The sequence below is a fragment of the Poecilia reticulata genome, linkage group LG5 (assembly GCF_000633615.1).
Source record: "Poecilia reticulata strain Guanapo linkage group LG5, Guppy_female_1.0+MT, whole genome shotgun sequence".
Lineage (NCBI taxonomy): Eukaryota > Metazoa > Chordata > Actinopteri > Cyprinodontiformes > Poeciliidae > Poecilia > Poecilia reticulata.
This window is the reverse complement of record NC_024335.1, coordinates 17,876,259-17,893,891: the sequence shown is the minus strand read 5'-3', so window position 1 is coordinate 17,893,891 and position 17,633 is coordinate 17,876,259. Positions and strand designations below refer to the sequence as shown.

At 38.2% G+C, this 17,633-nt stretch overlaps 1 protein-coding gene across 1 annotated transcript in view; it reads right to left on the bottom strand.

Annotated features, from left to right (window-relative positions):
* ptpra (protein tyrosine phosphatase receptor type A) overlaps nucleotides 1–17,633 on the bottom strand; it is a 31,757-nt gene that overhangs the window by 1,885 nt on the left and 12,239 nt on the right. Inside the window, exons 2-19 of the mRNA XM_008409510.2 lie at nucleotides 15,533–15,579; nucleotides 14,380–14,461; nucleotides 13,968–14,285; nucleotides 6,521–6,611; nucleotides 6,263–6,336; nucleotides 5,707–5,843; nucleotides 5,142–5,232; nucleotides 4,865–4,941; nucleotides 4,713–4,749; nucleotides 4,523–4,620; nucleotides 4,175–4,294; nucleotides 3,163–3,329; nucleotides 2,934–3,069; nucleotides 2,687–2,836; nucleotides 2,480–2,573; nucleotides 1,968–2,044; nucleotides 1,736–1,870; nucleotides 176–301 (exon numbers count right to left, since the gene is read on the bottom strand). Of these exons, the coding sequence (XP_008407732.1) occupies nucleotides 176–301; nucleotides 1,736–1,870; nucleotides 1,968–2,044; nucleotides 2,480–2,573; nucleotides 2,687–2,836; nucleotides 2,934–3,069; nucleotides 3,163–3,329; nucleotides 4,175–4,294; nucleotides 4,523–4,620; nucleotides 4,713–4,749; nucleotides 4,865–4,941; nucleotides 5,142–5,232; nucleotides 5,707–5,843; nucleotides 6,263–6,336; nucleotides 6,521–6,611; nucleotides 13,968–14,285; nucleotides 14,380–14,461; nucleotides 15,533–15,553 (2,031 nt within the window). The 5' untranslated portion in view covers nucleotides 15,554–15,579. The remainder of the gene's footprint in view (nucleotides 1–175; nucleotides 302–1,735; nucleotides 1,871–1,967; nucleotides 2,045–2,479; nucleotides 2,574–2,686; nucleotides 2,837–2,933; nucleotides 3,070–3,162; nucleotides 3,330–4,174; nucleotides 4,295–4,522; nucleotides 4,621–4,712; nucleotides 4,750–4,864; nucleotides 4,942–5,141; nucleotides 5,233–5,706; nucleotides 5,844–6,262; nucleotides 6,337–6,520; nucleotides 6,612–13,967; nucleotides 14,286–14,379; nucleotides 14,462–15,532; nucleotides 15,580–17,633) is intronic.

Genomic DNA, 17,633 nt, shown 5'->3' with positions numbered 1-17,633 from the left:
GATTGACAAAAACTGACTGAAGAAAAAAAAAAAAAAAAACTTTCCCACATGCTACAAGGTCAAAGCTGTTGAACTACCTCTAGTTCAAACAGAGTTTAAGATGTCAGCTGAATGCAGTCATTCAAAGTTACCAAGGAAGAAGTCTTCTTTTTGGCATTTTAGCGTCCTTCCTTACCCTGCTGTTGGTGACCAGGAGGTCACGCACCGTGTAGCTCTCGTTCTCCTCCTCCCTTTTAAGCTCGATGATGATGTCCCCGTGGGACACCACCCCGTCACTGGGCCAGTACTGAGCACACTTGTCCTGCAGGACACAGTGGAGATGCAAACATCATGAAATTCACAAAAATGTCCTGGTAGCTTAATTATTTAGGCATGTTTTGGAATTTTAACTGCAAATATTAGGGATGCAAACAATTAATCGACTTACAAATAATTTTCTATTTACGGTTTATTAGGTTCAAATGAGTTCCAATCGATTAACTAGCAACATCCACTTAGAGCTTCTGTTAGTGTTGAAGTTTGGACGCCACTGGTCATCCCTAAGAGGAGCCGTTGATTCAGAAACAAAGATGGCGGGGCCATGCCAGAACGGGAAAGAGTAATAGTGCAAACAGAGTCTTTTTTTTATTATTGTTTGTTGTGATAGTTTCTTTGGTCCAAACAGGGATTAAAAATGTACTTTGCGTTGTTCTGTTCTGAAATAAACACACTTGACAAGCTGCACTTTAGCAGCGGTCATTCAGCCGAGCTTCATAATGGAGCAGTGTTGACCTCTCAACCAAAGGTTACTGCCGTGCTACGAAGGTGAAAATGTGATGATAGAAAAGCAGAGAATTATGCTGAAAAATTGTCACATGATAGGAAAAAAGAAAACATGACGCCATTAAGGAAGGTTGATTTTGAGGACGGCAGTGAGTCAATGCACTCCATGGAGCGAAGTTTTAACATTCCTTCAAGAGCAAATACACAGAGTATTTCTGCACGAATATCTCTGGGATCATGGGGGAATTAAGTGTTTCACATATTCTATTCTATTCTGTTCTATTCATATATTTTTCTATTTAGCAACTTAAGCGGTTCCTTTTTTGTTACTTTTTACAAACAAGTCTAAGTTTAATAAGTTGATAAAATCACAATTTTCTGTTTATCCAGTCAGCACTTAAAATAAATAATACAAAATATTAAACTTTAATCTTTTTTTTTATTAGTGTATTATAAAAAATGTTCCCTGTCATGTTATAAAAAGATGACTAACTGGAGTTTTTTCTTCATAAAAGAGAAAACTACAGTTTTTAAGAAAATGGGTGCTTATCAATTAATTGTTAATCAGTCAATAAATCAACTTTCAATTGATCTTAAGTCATTAATTGATTACTTACACCTCTACTATCTATGCAGTCTAAATCTGTTTAAATGATAGCCTAATCTGAGACATGCGCTGATCAGCCATAATATTATGACCACCTGTCTAATAGAGTCAGTAAGTTGAAACAGCCCCGGCCTTCTGAGGCACAAATTCTTTAAGTCCTTTAAGCTTCAATGTTGCACATCCATGGATTTTACTCGTTTGTCCAGCATGTCACACAAACACCCGTTTGAAATGGGAAATTTGGAGGTCAAGTCAGCACCTCAAACCTTTCCCTGTTCTCCTGAACCATTATCCTGATGAAAACCCCAATTAATATCGAGATGCATTTTACAGTTCTTACACACACACACACACACACACGCACACCTGTCCTCTCTCTTCCAGCTCAGTGAGCATCACGATAGAGCAGCTCCTCCACTCCCAGATCATCCTCCAGAAGTCTTCTATGGTGTGCGTGAGGGGTCCCTGACTTGCTATGTAGGCGTCTTTCTGACGGTAACCCTGTGATTGACCAGAGAGAAACAAAAGGGAATCAAAATGTCCGTAGTGGGAAGTTCAAACTACGAAGACTTAAAACAAGCTTTTCTGAAACGCTCACATCAATGAAGGAGGCGTTGACGTAGTCTGTGTTCTCCTCTCCTCGTTTGACTGGAATGATTACTCTGTTAAACTCATCTGTCAACAAAAGAGCACAGACGTATTTTTATCCTGAATGAAAAAGCTGGAAAGATTTCATGACTGGGTTTAGGCGCAAGTACGCTTGTTGCGCGATTTTCCTGGATGATAAACGATAGTGTTGCTTTCTGGCCATTTTCAAGTGTGTCATATTGATAATGAAATAATAATGCAAGATCACTGTCTCAAACACCAACAAACTTTACTTTTGCAAAGACCACTTCACACCGAAACTGGAAGATATTTTAAACATCCAAAATAAAACACGACAAATAAAACAGAGGAAAAAATCCACACGCTCTAAAACCATAAATAATAGGGATTATGATGAAACCAGAAATGATTGAGCTCAATTTAATTTATTATGTGATTAATTGCTCACTGTAACAGAATTAAAAGTCCCCCACACCACAAAGCAGAAGCTGCCTCACTCACATGGAATGATCTGCAGCACTCTGTTCTTCTTCATGTTATCAGGCAGGTTTCCCGTTCTCATCTTGTCGTTCTGAATCTTGATGGATGTTAGTTTCTGGAGATTGCGAAAATGCTTATTACAAACACACTTCTTTATTTGATGCTAACACTTTCTGCAGGAGGATGTAGTTTAACTGACAGGTGAAGAATCACAGCACACACGCAGACCTTAAATTCGGCCTCCAGACCGCTGCAGCCGGCTCCAGGTGAGTTAGCACCGAGTTTAGCTAAGTGGCACTCTAGCGAGGTCACCTCTAGTTCCGTGTCTCCAAACAAGTAGTGCTCTAACAACGCTTGGAAGATGAAAACGTACTGCATCTGTGGGGGAGTAAGAGAGAGAGAGAGAGATGGCTCATGACTGAGGCCGCTTTGCGAAACACTCGCTGTGCGAAGCAAGCGGTGATGCTAAACTCACATCAGTCTGGACCATCTGACTGCGCTGGGCTCTTATCCGGGTGACAAAGCCGAACACGTCCACCTTCCTCTCTGCATTCATCATGTCCAACATGGCATCAATCACTATAAAGGTACCTGTCCTTCCTACACCCGCACTGTCAGACAGGCATGCCATCTTGTAAGTGATATGAATCAATCTAATGATTCACTTAAAAAACAAAAAAACAAAAACAAAGCCACACACTTACCTGCAGTGAACAACAATGGGGCCTGCATAAGGAGGATTGCAGTTCTTGACTTTCTTGAGGAACTTCAGCATGCCGATTGGAGTGAAGGGAACCCCGAAATCCGGCCAGCTGGTGAAGTGGAACTGAGTGACGAGTCTCTGAGGTTTCTTCCCCGACACGTCGCCCACCTGGGACACAGAAGACCCCAGATCAGAGAGCAAACCGAAAACTGAAAGTTCTCTAGTGTGTTTTGAACATACAAGATGAAGTAAAAACAACACACACACATATTGATTTCTGTCATTAAACCAAAGTTAATTGCTGTAATAAAGAGCAAATATATGTTTGAGTCAAAAACCAAATAAATCACTACCAGTCTTTCAACTTTTTAAGGCATGCAAATATTTTTAGATAATCTTTTCTAAAGAAAAGAGGACATTCAGCTTTACTAAATGTGGATGATGTGTTCGTCTGGCACTGCAGAATAAAAAAACCCCAAATGTTTGACTGTCTAGAAAAGGTGAATGAGGTAGTAGAGGTAGTATTTCTCCTCACTAACAAAAACAATGTTAGAAACATTTTTACTACAAGATAATTTTTTTTTTTTAAATAAAATAGATCTTCAGCAGAAGCAAGAACCCAAAACTGAGTGGTGGACATGAATCTCTTCATGGAAAAGCAGATAAGGTGAAAGGTCACAGACTACAAGAAGAAAGTAGGTCTATGTCACAACTGGTAAGGAAAATGTACCAAAATTATCGCCTCTACAATATATCCTAATGTTGTACAATCCCGTTTAATTTAGCAGTTTTAGCAGATGAAGAGGCTTTGAACCAAAATGTAATTAAATATAAGAAAAAAATGCTAGTAAAATGTCCAACATTAGATGGAGCATCATTGACATTAGTGACAATAAATTTGTCCAAATCTGAAACAACCTGAAAAACGTCACATCGTGTCCAACGTGGCACCAATCACTGTAAAGGTTTCTTATGAAAGTGTTGAGCAGCTGCAGTCAGGCTTGTTGTGGTACCTGTTGGATGCAGAACTTGCGGACGGTGTAGTCCACCAGAACCACTGCGTCGTCAACAGACACGCGGATGTTCCCGTAAGTCCAGCAGCCCTGGTCCGGCCAGTACTGCGCACACTTACACTAAAAACAAAACAGAAAATGATTTAAAATCAAACTAATACAAAGCGGTTTACGCTTCAAACATAGATTTAAAGAAAAGAATTATTCATTCTTTCCTCCCATCTTCACATTATTTAAAAATGCTAAAAGTTACTTCTTATCTGCAATTTTAACTGTTTGTATATTTGAATCAAAGTTTGATTATTTGATTTTTTTATTAGAAAGGCTGCCATTTTCTTCCTCTCCTACCTCTTTTCTCTCCTTTAGATTTGTAACCATAACAATGGTGGCTGTATTCTGCTCCCAAATCATCCTCCAAAAGTCATTTACCGTTTCCTCCTTCGGCCCTAGAAGATGAGGAGAAACACAGAAATCAGTATAAAAAAAATCTTTCAAGTTTATCACCGAACTACGGCTCAGTTTCTGCGACCAACCTCACCTTGGGCTGCAATAAACTTATTCTTCTCCTGGTACCCCTGCGACAGAAGGAGACCAAAAAACAGAGATTAGGGAATTACTTGCAGGATGTAGTACAATATGTGATGAAAGAGGAAGTGTTTCTTATGGTAAAAATGTCAAACAAATACAAACATTTATAAAAGAAGCGTTGATAAAGTCAGAGTCGGGGACTCCTTCCAGAGAGGAGAGATGAACCCTGGAGTGATCATCTGAAACAGACAAAGGATTATGAAAGAGTAGAGGCAAAAGAAAGAAAAACAGCTAAAATAATCATTTGTTCTGGGTGTTAAATCAAGACGCTTCAAAATATTTCTAACTCTTGGTCAGGAACCTCAAACCAACTTGAACTCCTGACTGTGGTTCAATATAAACGCTGTCAAAGTCTGACTCAGCATTCTGTGGTCCTTACATGGCAGGATGTTGATGTATCGGTTCTTTTCTTTATTCTCCTCTTTGGAAGCTGCGTCACATGATGCCTGAATGGGACAGACTGGCAGCGCCTAAACAAAAACAAAAACAAGCATATGATGAAAACCAGACATCCGTCTCACATCTTAAGATGATTCCTGATGATTTTTTTTTGTCGACATGCATTATGTAGCTGACGGCTATTACGCTGCAGAGGAATATTCTACAAATCCACAATCTCCTAAAAATCTGTTTACTTCTTTCTTTTGAGTAAAGATGAGTTTAAAATATTGTGGTAAGATTTTTTTTCCCCGCTCAGATTTAACAGATTTAGTTCAGTTAGTAAAAGATTGATGGTTTCTGAAAGTCTCATCTCTGCTTGTAACCAGGTAATAAATGGCTTTCGATAAACAGCAATGTTTTAGCATATCACAATTGATATTTTTATCATTTCATCAAGAGAAGCTAAAAAAAAAAAACTTTCCAAGGTGTCGGTAGAGGAAAAACTACTTTAAGCTCCAGACTGCGGCGTGTTATCAGAGGATGTTTGCTTGAGTGTGCCGTACATTGAACTCCTCCCTGAAGAACTTGTTGTCATCAGCCATGCGACGGTTCATTTCTTCCTCGAGTTTGTCTACTGGAATGGGTGGGTACTTCCTGTTTGTGCTGGGAGACCGAGCCAATAGCGGCACGCTCTGGAGTTCTGCTCCGAGGGCCGGGAAGGAAGGAGGTGAGAGTGAAAAGAGGAGGGGTTGGGGGGGAGGATTGGGAGGAGACACGAGATAAAGACATGAGATAATGTGGAAGAACACGAGAATGCAATGGCCCACATGGAAACCTCGCTCAGACATTTCAGCAGCAGCTTGTAAAACTGCCCAGCAGAGGGCGATGTGAGGCAACAATACAGGAATAAAAAAGGAGTCTATGGTCACCCTGTTGGTTAGGTAATCACAGCAAAAAAAAAAAAGCCTCTTAAAACGCTTAGAAATGTTATCAGTTGAGGGAACAAAATCAAATGAGGGTTAAAATCCAGATCAACAACTTTGATCCAGCTGCTGGTGAACATGACTCCAAACAGCTACATTCACACACAGAGCCTGTATGTTCATGTGGACGTTTCACCTGTGTCATCTGATCTGCCATTGGTCAATCTGAAGGCATTTGAATGGCTTGCTGCTTGCTTGTACTTCTTAAATCTGTCAAAATCAAAGCATTGAATCAATTAGTTTTTTTTATTTATTTATTATTTAAAAAGAGCAAAAGATTTTGTCTGCTTGTGTCACAGCAGGTCAATCAGGCATTGTCATGGTAACGGCAGCCTTTCCAGCTGTCAACACACCCCCCGTCACCCAAAAAAGAAAGAAACTGACTTTCACTGACCTGAGCATGTAGAGGACAATGATGATGAAGATGATGACCAGCAGCGATGACAGGGCCACCATCACAGCGATTACTGATTTGTCATCTATATCTGAGACAGAAAAGGTTTGAAAAACAGAGTGATATTATATTAGTTCCACAATACTAGATCTAAAAAAAAAAGGAGCAGGAAACACCAGCAAAATCCCGTCTTCAAGAATTGCTATCACAAAACTTTAAGGGGTGTTCCTGCTTCGATACATTTGAATCAAAAAGCAAAATTCCCCAATCAGAATGTCAATCAGCTCTGCAAATGCGGGTCTTTCATTAGAGAGCACCACTCTTCTTAAGGTAGCACTGTATTGACACTACAGCAGCCAATCTACAAAGAGCTGTTGTACCATGTCTACTGCATGTCTACTGCACTGTTTTAATATAATATGAGGCCAATGGCAAATAGTTCAGGGTTTCCGCCAGTGTTTTACAAGCCTGGCGGGCCACCAGACTTTACTTGTGCTCCCACCAGGCAAAGCATTGCTTATTTACTTAAGTATTTTAGAACTGTTTGCATCTTTTAGGACTTTATAGTTGGTGTTCGGGTATTAATCTTCCAATCTTATAACATATCATGTAATTATGAAGTGCTATTTTCAATTTTTCTGTCAACTTTAAACATAACTGAAAAACACAACGGGCCGCTGGATGAATGACTGCCATAGCGGCCAACCGCCAGGCTTAACAAGTTTCTGGGGGAAACCTTGAAGTTGATGCTCCATTCATCAAGTGCTTGAAAATTATTAAATTCAGTGAGTGTTCATTTATTTTATTTTTTTAAGTTTTGTACCAAAAAAGAATAAATAAATGTTACTGATACTATGCTTGTACCCGTTTTATTATTTTAATAGCAGCAGGCATTAATTAATATTTTTTTGTATTTGAATAAAAATGCAATGTGATGAAATGTGGTAACTTTTTTTACCCAGTATTTTATATAAAATCTTATGTGGATCATGTCAGCTAATAGTAATAATACGTTTATTAGCCGTCCTTATGCAGGCGATCTTGTAGGTCAACATGTCTCTGGATGTTCTATGTTTTAATTAGAAAACCTGAAATGACGCTAATTGAGTTAATATTTACCTGCAAGAAAATATTTCAGCATCCCGAGTTTAGTTCCACAACCTGCGATTTCACCATTTAGTCCAGTCCTACAGATTGAACACCTTCAAGCTCTCAGTGTCCTTTTAGCTTTCAAGAGATTTAAAAGACTTGCATATCGCATTGCAAGTCTGTGTTATGCCGTCTGCCTTTTGCAAGACTGGCCCGAATCCTTCTGCTCCATTACTGGTATCGATGTCAATTAGGTACGTCCCAATTCAATCTCAGGTACGGGCTTGGATCCAGATCATTTTAAATGATTGGTATCAGCATCCGTGAGTCTGACAGAACTTAATTCTTCATACATGTTGTGGTTGTACCATCAGTGATCGTGTCCGCTGTAACCATGTGCGGAATAAAGGCCGTACACACTAATTTGGTGATTGAAATGATGTCAACAGTGACAGAGAGACTGTGTTGGTTGTTGAAAGCTGCTCGGTTCACTAAAATGTTCAAATCTTTAAAGCAAAGACTTAAGTTAATACAGCAGGAGAACTATTTCTCTTTAGGTTTTGTCCATGTATGACGTGTTACAAGATGAATTACAGAGTCATATTAAAATAGAGAGAAAGCTTCAGCAAAACGTTCGCAGTCTAAACAATTAGTTGCAGGGGAACGACATTTAAAGTCATCTTTACAAACGTGTAATAAAGTAACACCAGTATTGGGCAAGACATTGTTTGAACATTAGTCAGTCTCTTAACTGGCTTAGTTCTTGTGATGCAGGAAGTATATTGTTAAAACTCCAGTGGGAAGAAAATACCAGTAGCTGTCAAAAACCATAGACTGTCTGGAAATGTTATTGATGAGTCAATCACAACAACAAGGCCGTTGGAGCAATACTGACGAAATGTAGAGCACAACAGTACAGCACTTTGAAGTTACAAAGCACGGAAGGAAGCTGGCATCGACAATGAAGTATTTGATGGGATTTTGTCATCTGCAAATGTGTATCATTTAGAGACCCTTTGGTATCTGGAACAAAAATAAAAAACAACCTTATTGGGATATCAATTATGTCAATATATTACTGGCTTTAGAAAAAAAAAAACACCAAACAAGTTGAGAAATGACCCGGTTTAAACAGATAAATCACATTTTAACCAAGAAGGTGAACCTTTCACCTCAGGAACAACCTGTATCCACGATGACAGCAGATACCAGGAGCTGTCAATGTAATTTCAATTACTTCAAAGTTTTGGTATAAAAGCCTTTCTGCATATCAAAATCATAAAAACATTAGGTTTAGTTTGAGGTTGGTGCTAAAGAATGATTACAGATTCGACATCACAGCATATATGCATCCTTCATTTTGCCCCTCCGTCAGATTACAATGGGTCACCTATTTGCTATTTGTACACATTTCTGCCACGCGCAGGAGCAGGAGGCAGATCTGTGTTCTTCCTTTTGACCTTTTGCATCTACAACTAGAACAAAAGATGAGATCTAATTGAACAATAACGAGGGTTTGGTGTAAAAAACTCACCTGCTATTTGTATGCGATTGGTGATTCAGTAAGACGCAAACCAGAAGAAAAGATTTTCCAAGCCAGGGCCACAACTAACCAATATTTTAATCCATTAATCCATGGATGATTCTGACAATTAATTTATAAATCAGACAAAAAAATAAATAAAACTGGCACATTCTTAAGATTTTTTTATAAAACTACTTATGCCTTTTCGATACAATACTGGAAATACATTAAAAGATGGAAATAAATGTTATATTGCCTAAAATTCAATAACATAGCATTCCTTTAGTGAATTTAAACTAGGTGAGTATTGTTACTCTGAATATGTTGTTTATTTATCAGCAAATTGTCTCTTTTTTTAGTCTATATACTCCAGTTAACAATCGATTACTAAATTCGTTGACGATTATTTCGACAATCAAATAATCGCAATAAATCATTTCAGCTCTACTCCTGGCAAACGTCACGTCGTCGAAACGAGAGCATCGCCTGACTTTGACAAAGTTCCTGAGCACTCGAGCTGTTGAACAGAAAGCATCATTTGACTTCATGCTCCATCTGCCTTTTCTGGGACAAGCATTTAGGAACAGCAGCAGCAGAAACGGTGCATTTGCCGTCGGACAATATGTGCATTGAGGAGAGCGAGAGAACAAAGGGCTGCGAGTGTCATGTGGAACTGACGCAGCCTTGACAGATCTAATGGCATTTAGAGCAGCTCGCTCGCTGCGCTGCGCTGCGCTCCTCTCCTCTCCAGGCTCAAGGATGTCCAGAGAGAGACAATGGAGCAATTACATAATACCATCGGAAAGGAAAGCGATCACGTTATATAATAGGGGTATTATATAGTCGAGTCACATACGTCTTATTCAAACCGACTGGATAATGCTGATTAGTTGATGCTTAGCATTGATGAAATCCTTGGGTAAGTTCCCAGGCTCAATGTCGCAAAAAAATAAATAAAAATCTTTAATTTACACAAGAATTCAAACTAAACTAGGTGCTATTGTGTGCCCTGAATCAATTGGGTGATTTGGGAACTTTTTATAGATTGAGCATTAATAATTAATGTGAGACAGTAGGGTGGGTGAGTCACATCTTATATGAAGCATCGTCACTAAAAACTTTTAAATATTTTCCTCAAGTTTACAAAACTCAAGTCAAAACTGTGCAAATATCTCAGCTCCACCAACTGCTAGCTTAATTTAAACACTCCAATATTTTACCTTTTTTTTGCACTACAAGCATGAAATTTTGCTCTTTTTTTTTTTATTCGGATTTTGTTTGTTAGACCAACACAAAATAGTGAACAGGTGTGAAATGGGATTAAAAAATGGCAAATTAAAACCAAACGGCAAATACTTGTGGAATAACCCTGCCGGTTGTTGTAATTATATGTTGGTGAGGTATGTTGCCACCAGATTTGTACATCTAGATCTTCAAGTTGTTTTTGAGAATTTACCTCACATGAAAAACCAACAAAACTTTGACTGTGCCATTCTAATATACTTCAACATAATTAACTGCATTGCAGCTCTGGCTGTGCCGATGATGCTAAAGCTCACAGAAAACAGATGAGATAACGAAAACAGAGAAAAGTGGGAATTTATTACAACTCATACGGTCATTACCTGGTCATTACTATATACACCAATTAGTCCCTAACCCTCTGCTGTTCCTTGGATAATGTTTGCTAACAGCTTAGCTGAGAAATTGCGAAAGGGGAGACTCCGTGCAAATTCGATTGTTGTGAATTCGATTGTTTGCACTAGATTTTAATGATTGGATATTGAGTAAAAAGGGGTAGAGAACAAATATGCATCACACTTAGCTGATTTTTATTTAATAAATGGTTTTGAGATGCATGAACTTTCCTTTCATGTCACATTTATGTGCTACAACTACAAAAAAATAATCCTAATTGCATAGTTAGATTATGGTGGCAACGACAACATTTAGAAAACTTGGGAGAAACAAATACATTTGTAAAGCTGTGGCTTTGACTGCTCTCCTGTGGGTAAATACGGCTCTGTTAAGGTGGCATTTCTGTGGATGAATAATCAAATGAAGCCACATCACTTAAGGATATTTCCGGAACGGAAACAACGGAGGCTAAAAGCAGAAAAATGTTCACCTATCTAAAATATTAAAGGTTGAATCTTGACCACAGAGCCTCACTCACTTGCTCTTGGAAGCGCCATACCGCATGAATAACACAGAAACCACTCAGGATTTTTCTATGAAATTTCTCTAACTTCCTCTGCTTGTGAAAACCTTTTTTGAGAAAGGCTTTCAGACATTAAAATGCACCTGAGCAATATAAACACAACATTAATAATTGAAGGCTTTTTTTAAAAAAAACTAAAAGGTTTATCAGTATCTTCAACCAAATCCAGCCAAACCAGGATCGACTTTTAAAACCTGGGTGTGCTCAGGTGCTTTACTCAGATGTGGTAAAATCACCTGAAGATAAAGTACAACTACCCAGACTTGATTAATCACTTGGTCTGATTTCAACAAAACAATGAATAAAAATTAACGTATTTCCCATACTATAAGCTGCACCTACAAATTTAAAAACAAAATAATAAAAAAAAGGAAACGTACATATATAAGCTGCACCGGGCTATAAGTCGCTGGTATCTCCGCCGCTCACGATTTTCCATAAGGACCCAGCAGAGGGCAGCAGAGGGCTGCATCCTTAATAAATCTGCTAGATTTATTAGGACGTAGTCCTCTGTCTCCAACGCCAAACCATGGTTTCGTTCACACCGAGTTTACGTGCAGCGGCTATATTTCCCTCCTGTACTGCCAGATAGATAGCCTTCAACTTAAAAGCTGCATCATATGAGTTTGAAAACATTTCTCTGCCATGCCTGCTGCTGCTAGCATGTGCTTGTTCTAAATGAGAACTAGCAGTTTCGTCTTTGATTTCCAATTTTGACTTCCAATGAGTCACTTCCTTCTAAAGAGCCCCCTGGTGGTTCAAGAAAAATCCACAGAAAAGCCGCACCGGGCTATAAGCCGCATGGTTCAAAGTGTAGGAAAAAAGAAGCGGCTTATAGTCCGAAAAATACTGTAGTCAGTCACATAATCAAACAAATTAGCAGTGACATACAGTCGGACATGTCACAAACAATGAGCGTAAACGATCTGCTTTTAGTTTTTAAAAAGCCTTTAAAGATCTGCTTAAATACTTAAAGTCTCATTCACTTAACGCATCTTTAAACTGCCTCTAGTCAATTCTAAATCATCAGTCAAGTTGATCAGACTTGATTTCAGATGTGAACTTTCACAAATTAAGCAGGCATTGCGGAACCACTGGAGGCACGGAGAGGCTCCGAAGAAGACTGATTTAGAGAACGGTGCATGAAATGTGTTTGACATCTCTGCTGTTCTCAAGGATGAAATACCCTCCATGTCACCCTCTGTGACATAGGGGGTAAAAAACATGCCTCTATTATTAAAAACAAAACAAAACTCCAGACACAAGATGGTTCTGGCAGCTGGGTACCAATCACTTCACGATGTCAAAAAATAAAAAATAAAATAATAATCCAGTTGTCTATTCTGTCATGGTGCGCTTCAGAGCGGCCCCTTTTAGTGTTCAGATGCACTTCAAATGTCACAACACGGTGACCCTGTAGAGTTTTCGTCTTAAATGGATGGTATTTTACAGCCACATAGTGAAATTTTATACCACAATCAAGTTACTATGTTCCCTTCAGTTGTTAAATACTGTGAATATCAAACATGACTTAAAAGAAATTTGACACCTTGAAATTGAGCCTGTCTCATTAAGCTTTTGACACTCTGCCTTCAGCACGTCGTCAAAACAATGCTTCTCATTATGCCGTTAACAAGAATGCTGCGCTGAGAAGTAGCTCGTATGATGAGCTACTTCCAAGTGTTTTCTAATTGCTGCAGCAGCTAGTCTGCAGGAGCTGATTAGGGGAGTTATAGGGGAAGGTTTCCCTGTGCAATACACAATACTATCCCTTTAAATCCTTTAACAGGCTGGTTGATTATATGCTAGACATGAGTGATACAAATGTTTTATCATATAGCAAGCAGCAAAAGAAAAAAGTCTGCATTAAGGATTATCTATCTTGTAAGAGTAAACTAATTGACTTTGCTCACAAATATCCAAAACTGGGATTGCCACTGGTCTGTTTGATTCATTTCTAACTTCTTCTTGCTTTATGCTACAAAACAAGACTGTAGACTATTATTGTGTATTAGTTAGGACTATTAGGATTCCAGTCCTTTTGATAAGTACGTTTTATTTCTATAGTAATGTGTGTGAAGTTCTATTTGTAAGCTGTAACAGGTCCACAGTTAAAAAGAAATGTTTAACTACATCACAATAACGCCTTCAACATATCTACAAAATATGCCGTTCATAAGGCCCATCCCTAGTTTCCACTATAGCCTATCCTTGTATCACAAAGTTGGAAAACCCTGATACAAGTTGACATTTACACAGATGAGAAAAACAAAGGGAGAAAAGCAACCAAAAGAAACACTATAAAATAAAATTATATATATATATATATATATATATATATATATATATATATATATATATATATATATATATATATATATATATATATATATGATGCACAGATCAACCTAAATGTGTGTGTTGGAAACAAATGTGTGTTTTGGAAACAGTGATCCATAGTTGAAGTAGTTTTCGAAATATTATTGGTCATATTTAGGTATCTGGAAATATTAGACTACAATAAAGTTTGAGTAATCACTTTCAGCTGGATCTTTGAAAGAATTCTGATTCTGATGGGACAAAAAATACAAAACAAAGTGGCAAGCACTTACTGTCATTGCCTGGGGTTGCGATTGTGGTACTTGTGGTACTTGTGGAAGTTGTGATGGTTGAATTTCCTGCCAATATTGGTTTGGTAGGAGACCCAGTCGAATTCAACTCATTAGCTATTGAAGAATTAGTAGGACCTGCTGTCGGTGTGTCTTTGGAGGAGGTATCATTGTTTTTATCATTGTTTTCAGGTGTTTCTGTTGCGTTGCTTCCTTGTACTGGTGAATTTGTTGTCGATGGTTTGACTGTAGTGGTTCCGTGGATGGTTGTTGCGTTCGAGTTGGATTGTTGAGTTGTGGGAGCTGGTGTGGCAGGAGGAGCTGAAAGAGCATAAAACAAAACAAAAGGACAGAGTGTGTAAGTGTGAGCCATCAAACACCATGTAACTGTGCTTTCGGTTGATGGCGTTCATACATGTGGTGATTTGTGGGTCCTGGGCTGTGGCCCCGAGGGCTACAGCAAGAAGCAGGAGCAGGGGACACACACCCATTCTGCCCTGCAGGGAGAGCACACAAAAGAGACACGAGTCGATCAATAAAAGCTACAATAAAAACAAAGATGTAGTGAGGATTCAGGTTGTGACAGAAATCAGACAATTATAAGTTTGATTATGTCCGACTGCCCAAAACTAGTAAATCTCATCATGCTAAATCATTAGCGGTTTGTACAAAATGCACTTCAGTGAGAAATTTGTTAAAAGTGTTTAAAAAGCGGTTAAAGGGAAATGTTTAAGAAGCTAAGGGAAGCTATATTCTCTACAGAGGAATGCTAGCTCTTCAAACGCGTCTGGCAACAGGAACGCTGAACGATTCAGAGCAAAGCTGTTCTTTTTAATCTTTTGGAGATTTCAACCTGGAATATGCCTGATTTGGAAATGATGGCAGCATTTGGGAAATCTCAGACTTCAGAAATTGATGTACATTCTGTTTGAAACATACACAAAGTGCAGCATTTTTTTTTGACTAATGACAATAGTTTCTAAAAAAAAAAAAAAACACTTTCGCTAATAAATTTTCTTTTTTTTTTCTACTACAAATTTGCAGCTCAAAACTCAGCACTTTGAAATGCAAATGATGTCACAGAAGTGCAACATATCAGCATCAACATCAGTATAGATCTGATAAGTAAACTGGGCAGATATTAATAACAAAATGTTTATTTCCATCCGGTTGCTGTTTGTGTATGCGTTTGGAAAACTTTGACCTTTTAAAGACTTTTCATACCAGGACCTTTTTGACAGTAATTAAGATAGACAACTGATTATTACAGCTGACTTCATTAATTGCTTTAATCAATTGCAGCAACCCTACTGTTTACTGCTACAAATGCTAATCATGCAGCTGTTTGTTTTCAAATATTAGTAAAACCTTAAATTTTAAGAAAAAAAAAACCTCTTAGAAAAATATTTTAACGGTGACTGAAAATGCATTAAAATCAAAACTACATTTTGATGATAAAATATGTTTCACAAGGAAATATTTCACATCTTACATATAAACCCAAAGAAAGATAATTTTAAGTAGAAAGAAAGAAAAAACATGAGATCTCAGGGTTAGCTTTAGCTTACCTGAAGAAGCGAAGTTGGCATCAGTCACTCATTCGCACAACTTGGTCCTGGAAACCAACAGAAACAACAAAACATTTAAGCTACTTTTTTTTTTTCTTACTGAAAGCTTGTCAAGATGAAAAGCTACAGATTTTATTCCACATTAGCAACAGCTTGGCACTGAAGAAGAAAGTTCCCTTCACCAAACATCAGAATCTACAAACTACAAGAACTGATATAATATCTAAAAACAGCATCGTTGTGATCTTAATTCCTGCTCATGTTTCATCATTACTCCATTAATATTGACCCATTGCTGAGCTTTATTTGCTCAGAGCATGCCCAAAACCAGAATTAGTGTCACACTAAGATTCCTGCTACAACAGAGGATCTATTCAACCATTCAACGCTCATATGCAGCTCAGCTAGCAGGGGACAGAGAGACTTGGACAGTTTAGGAAACTGTCAAGTCTTTTTTTTTTTCTCTTTTTCATCCCAGAGGTTAACGGCACTGAAATAATCCCTGGATCTAATCGGTCTTGACCCTGGAATAATTCAGCCTGCCCGCCGTTGCTTACAGTGATACTTAAAAACAGCTTTTTCGACACTGAGCTGAGCCAAACACCGCAGGGCCGCCACACACAAACAAACCCGACGCTTTACATCCAGGATTATGGCATCAGTGGGCAGAGGATGAACTGGGCGCTAAAAGCTCCAACGCTGCCAGAATCTGAGGCTCTGCCGTTTTGGAACTGAGCTCATTCATGGTGGTGCTTACACTTTGTTTTGTTCCCCCCCCCCCCTCTCTGTTTGCAGCTACCAATTGGGCCTGCTGAGCAAGTTATGTGGTCAATGAGGATGCTATTAACCTACAAATCCAATTGCTGCTCTCCAATTCTCCATCACTAACTCATGCCTCCACTTAGCTGACAACTGTCTGCATCCAGAAAACAATTCAACCCCTCATGCATTTGAAACTCTGGATCAGGAATTCAAGAACAGCAGCATTGGACGGCGGATCTTATGCTTAATATGAAACTGTTTTTAGGGAGGCCTTCTTACATAAACAATAGGAAAGAAAATTAGTAAGTTTTCCAGGCATTCTGGTTTTATTTTGGATGGTTACACTAATTTGCTTTGCACAAAGAAACCAAGTTATTTCACAAAAAACAACTCAACTCAAATATTCACAGCTATGACATGATGTTTTAATAGCGTTTTCATTTTAAGGCGCTATTACTAACCATAAGAACTTTAATTACAGTAACCATTGAAACCAGTTTCAGCCACATTCTACAGACATATTTAAGGGTGCCAGATAAATGTGTGGGTGCATTTATATCCTCCACTGAATAAGTGTGCTCAAATTAAAAATGTGTTATTCCTACATTTTTTGTTTGAATTTATGCTTATAAACAATAAAATATTAATTATAGCCTTCTAAACGTCTATAAATCTGTAGGACATTGTAGCTCTTATATTGAAATAAGCTTGTTCCATTATTGATATGAAATTAAATTGAGAATCTGTTTTGTTTTTTTCCATCATGGTACTTCAGTATTAGTTACCAAATGTTAGTCTGGTTATTATTTTTAAAGTTAAAGTAGATTTAGCAAAACTGGTTGGATACTTCATCAGCATGTCCACTAAACTCGGACTTATAACATGAACATGAATGAATACCACTGTAAATCTGCTCTATGCTGTCGCCCTCGTTATTGATTCTTTTTAGCTTAAAATTAACCTGCAAAATGTATAAAACTTTGCAAATTTTCCGACTAAACAAAAGCAATAAGAATTGTGTTAAATAAAAAAGAAAAAAAGAAAAAAGAAAAGCCCTATAGAGGAGACACTGTCCCTGAAAAACAAATAATGTGCTTTATAACAAGTTTTCTAAAGCTCGACCCTTACTATCCGTCAATACAAACTGACCTCTCATCAAATTAGTTTTATAGAGTGTCAGGATATACTCAATCTCACAGATGGGTGTTGTCACCAGCAAGATTTTTTTCAGTCACCTTTTCATAAGGGACCGTGACTCATTGTTCCTGGTGCCGAGGCAGAGAGTTGCGTTGGTGTTAAAAGGTATGCGCCAATCCTGTTGCTAACTTCTATGTCCCAG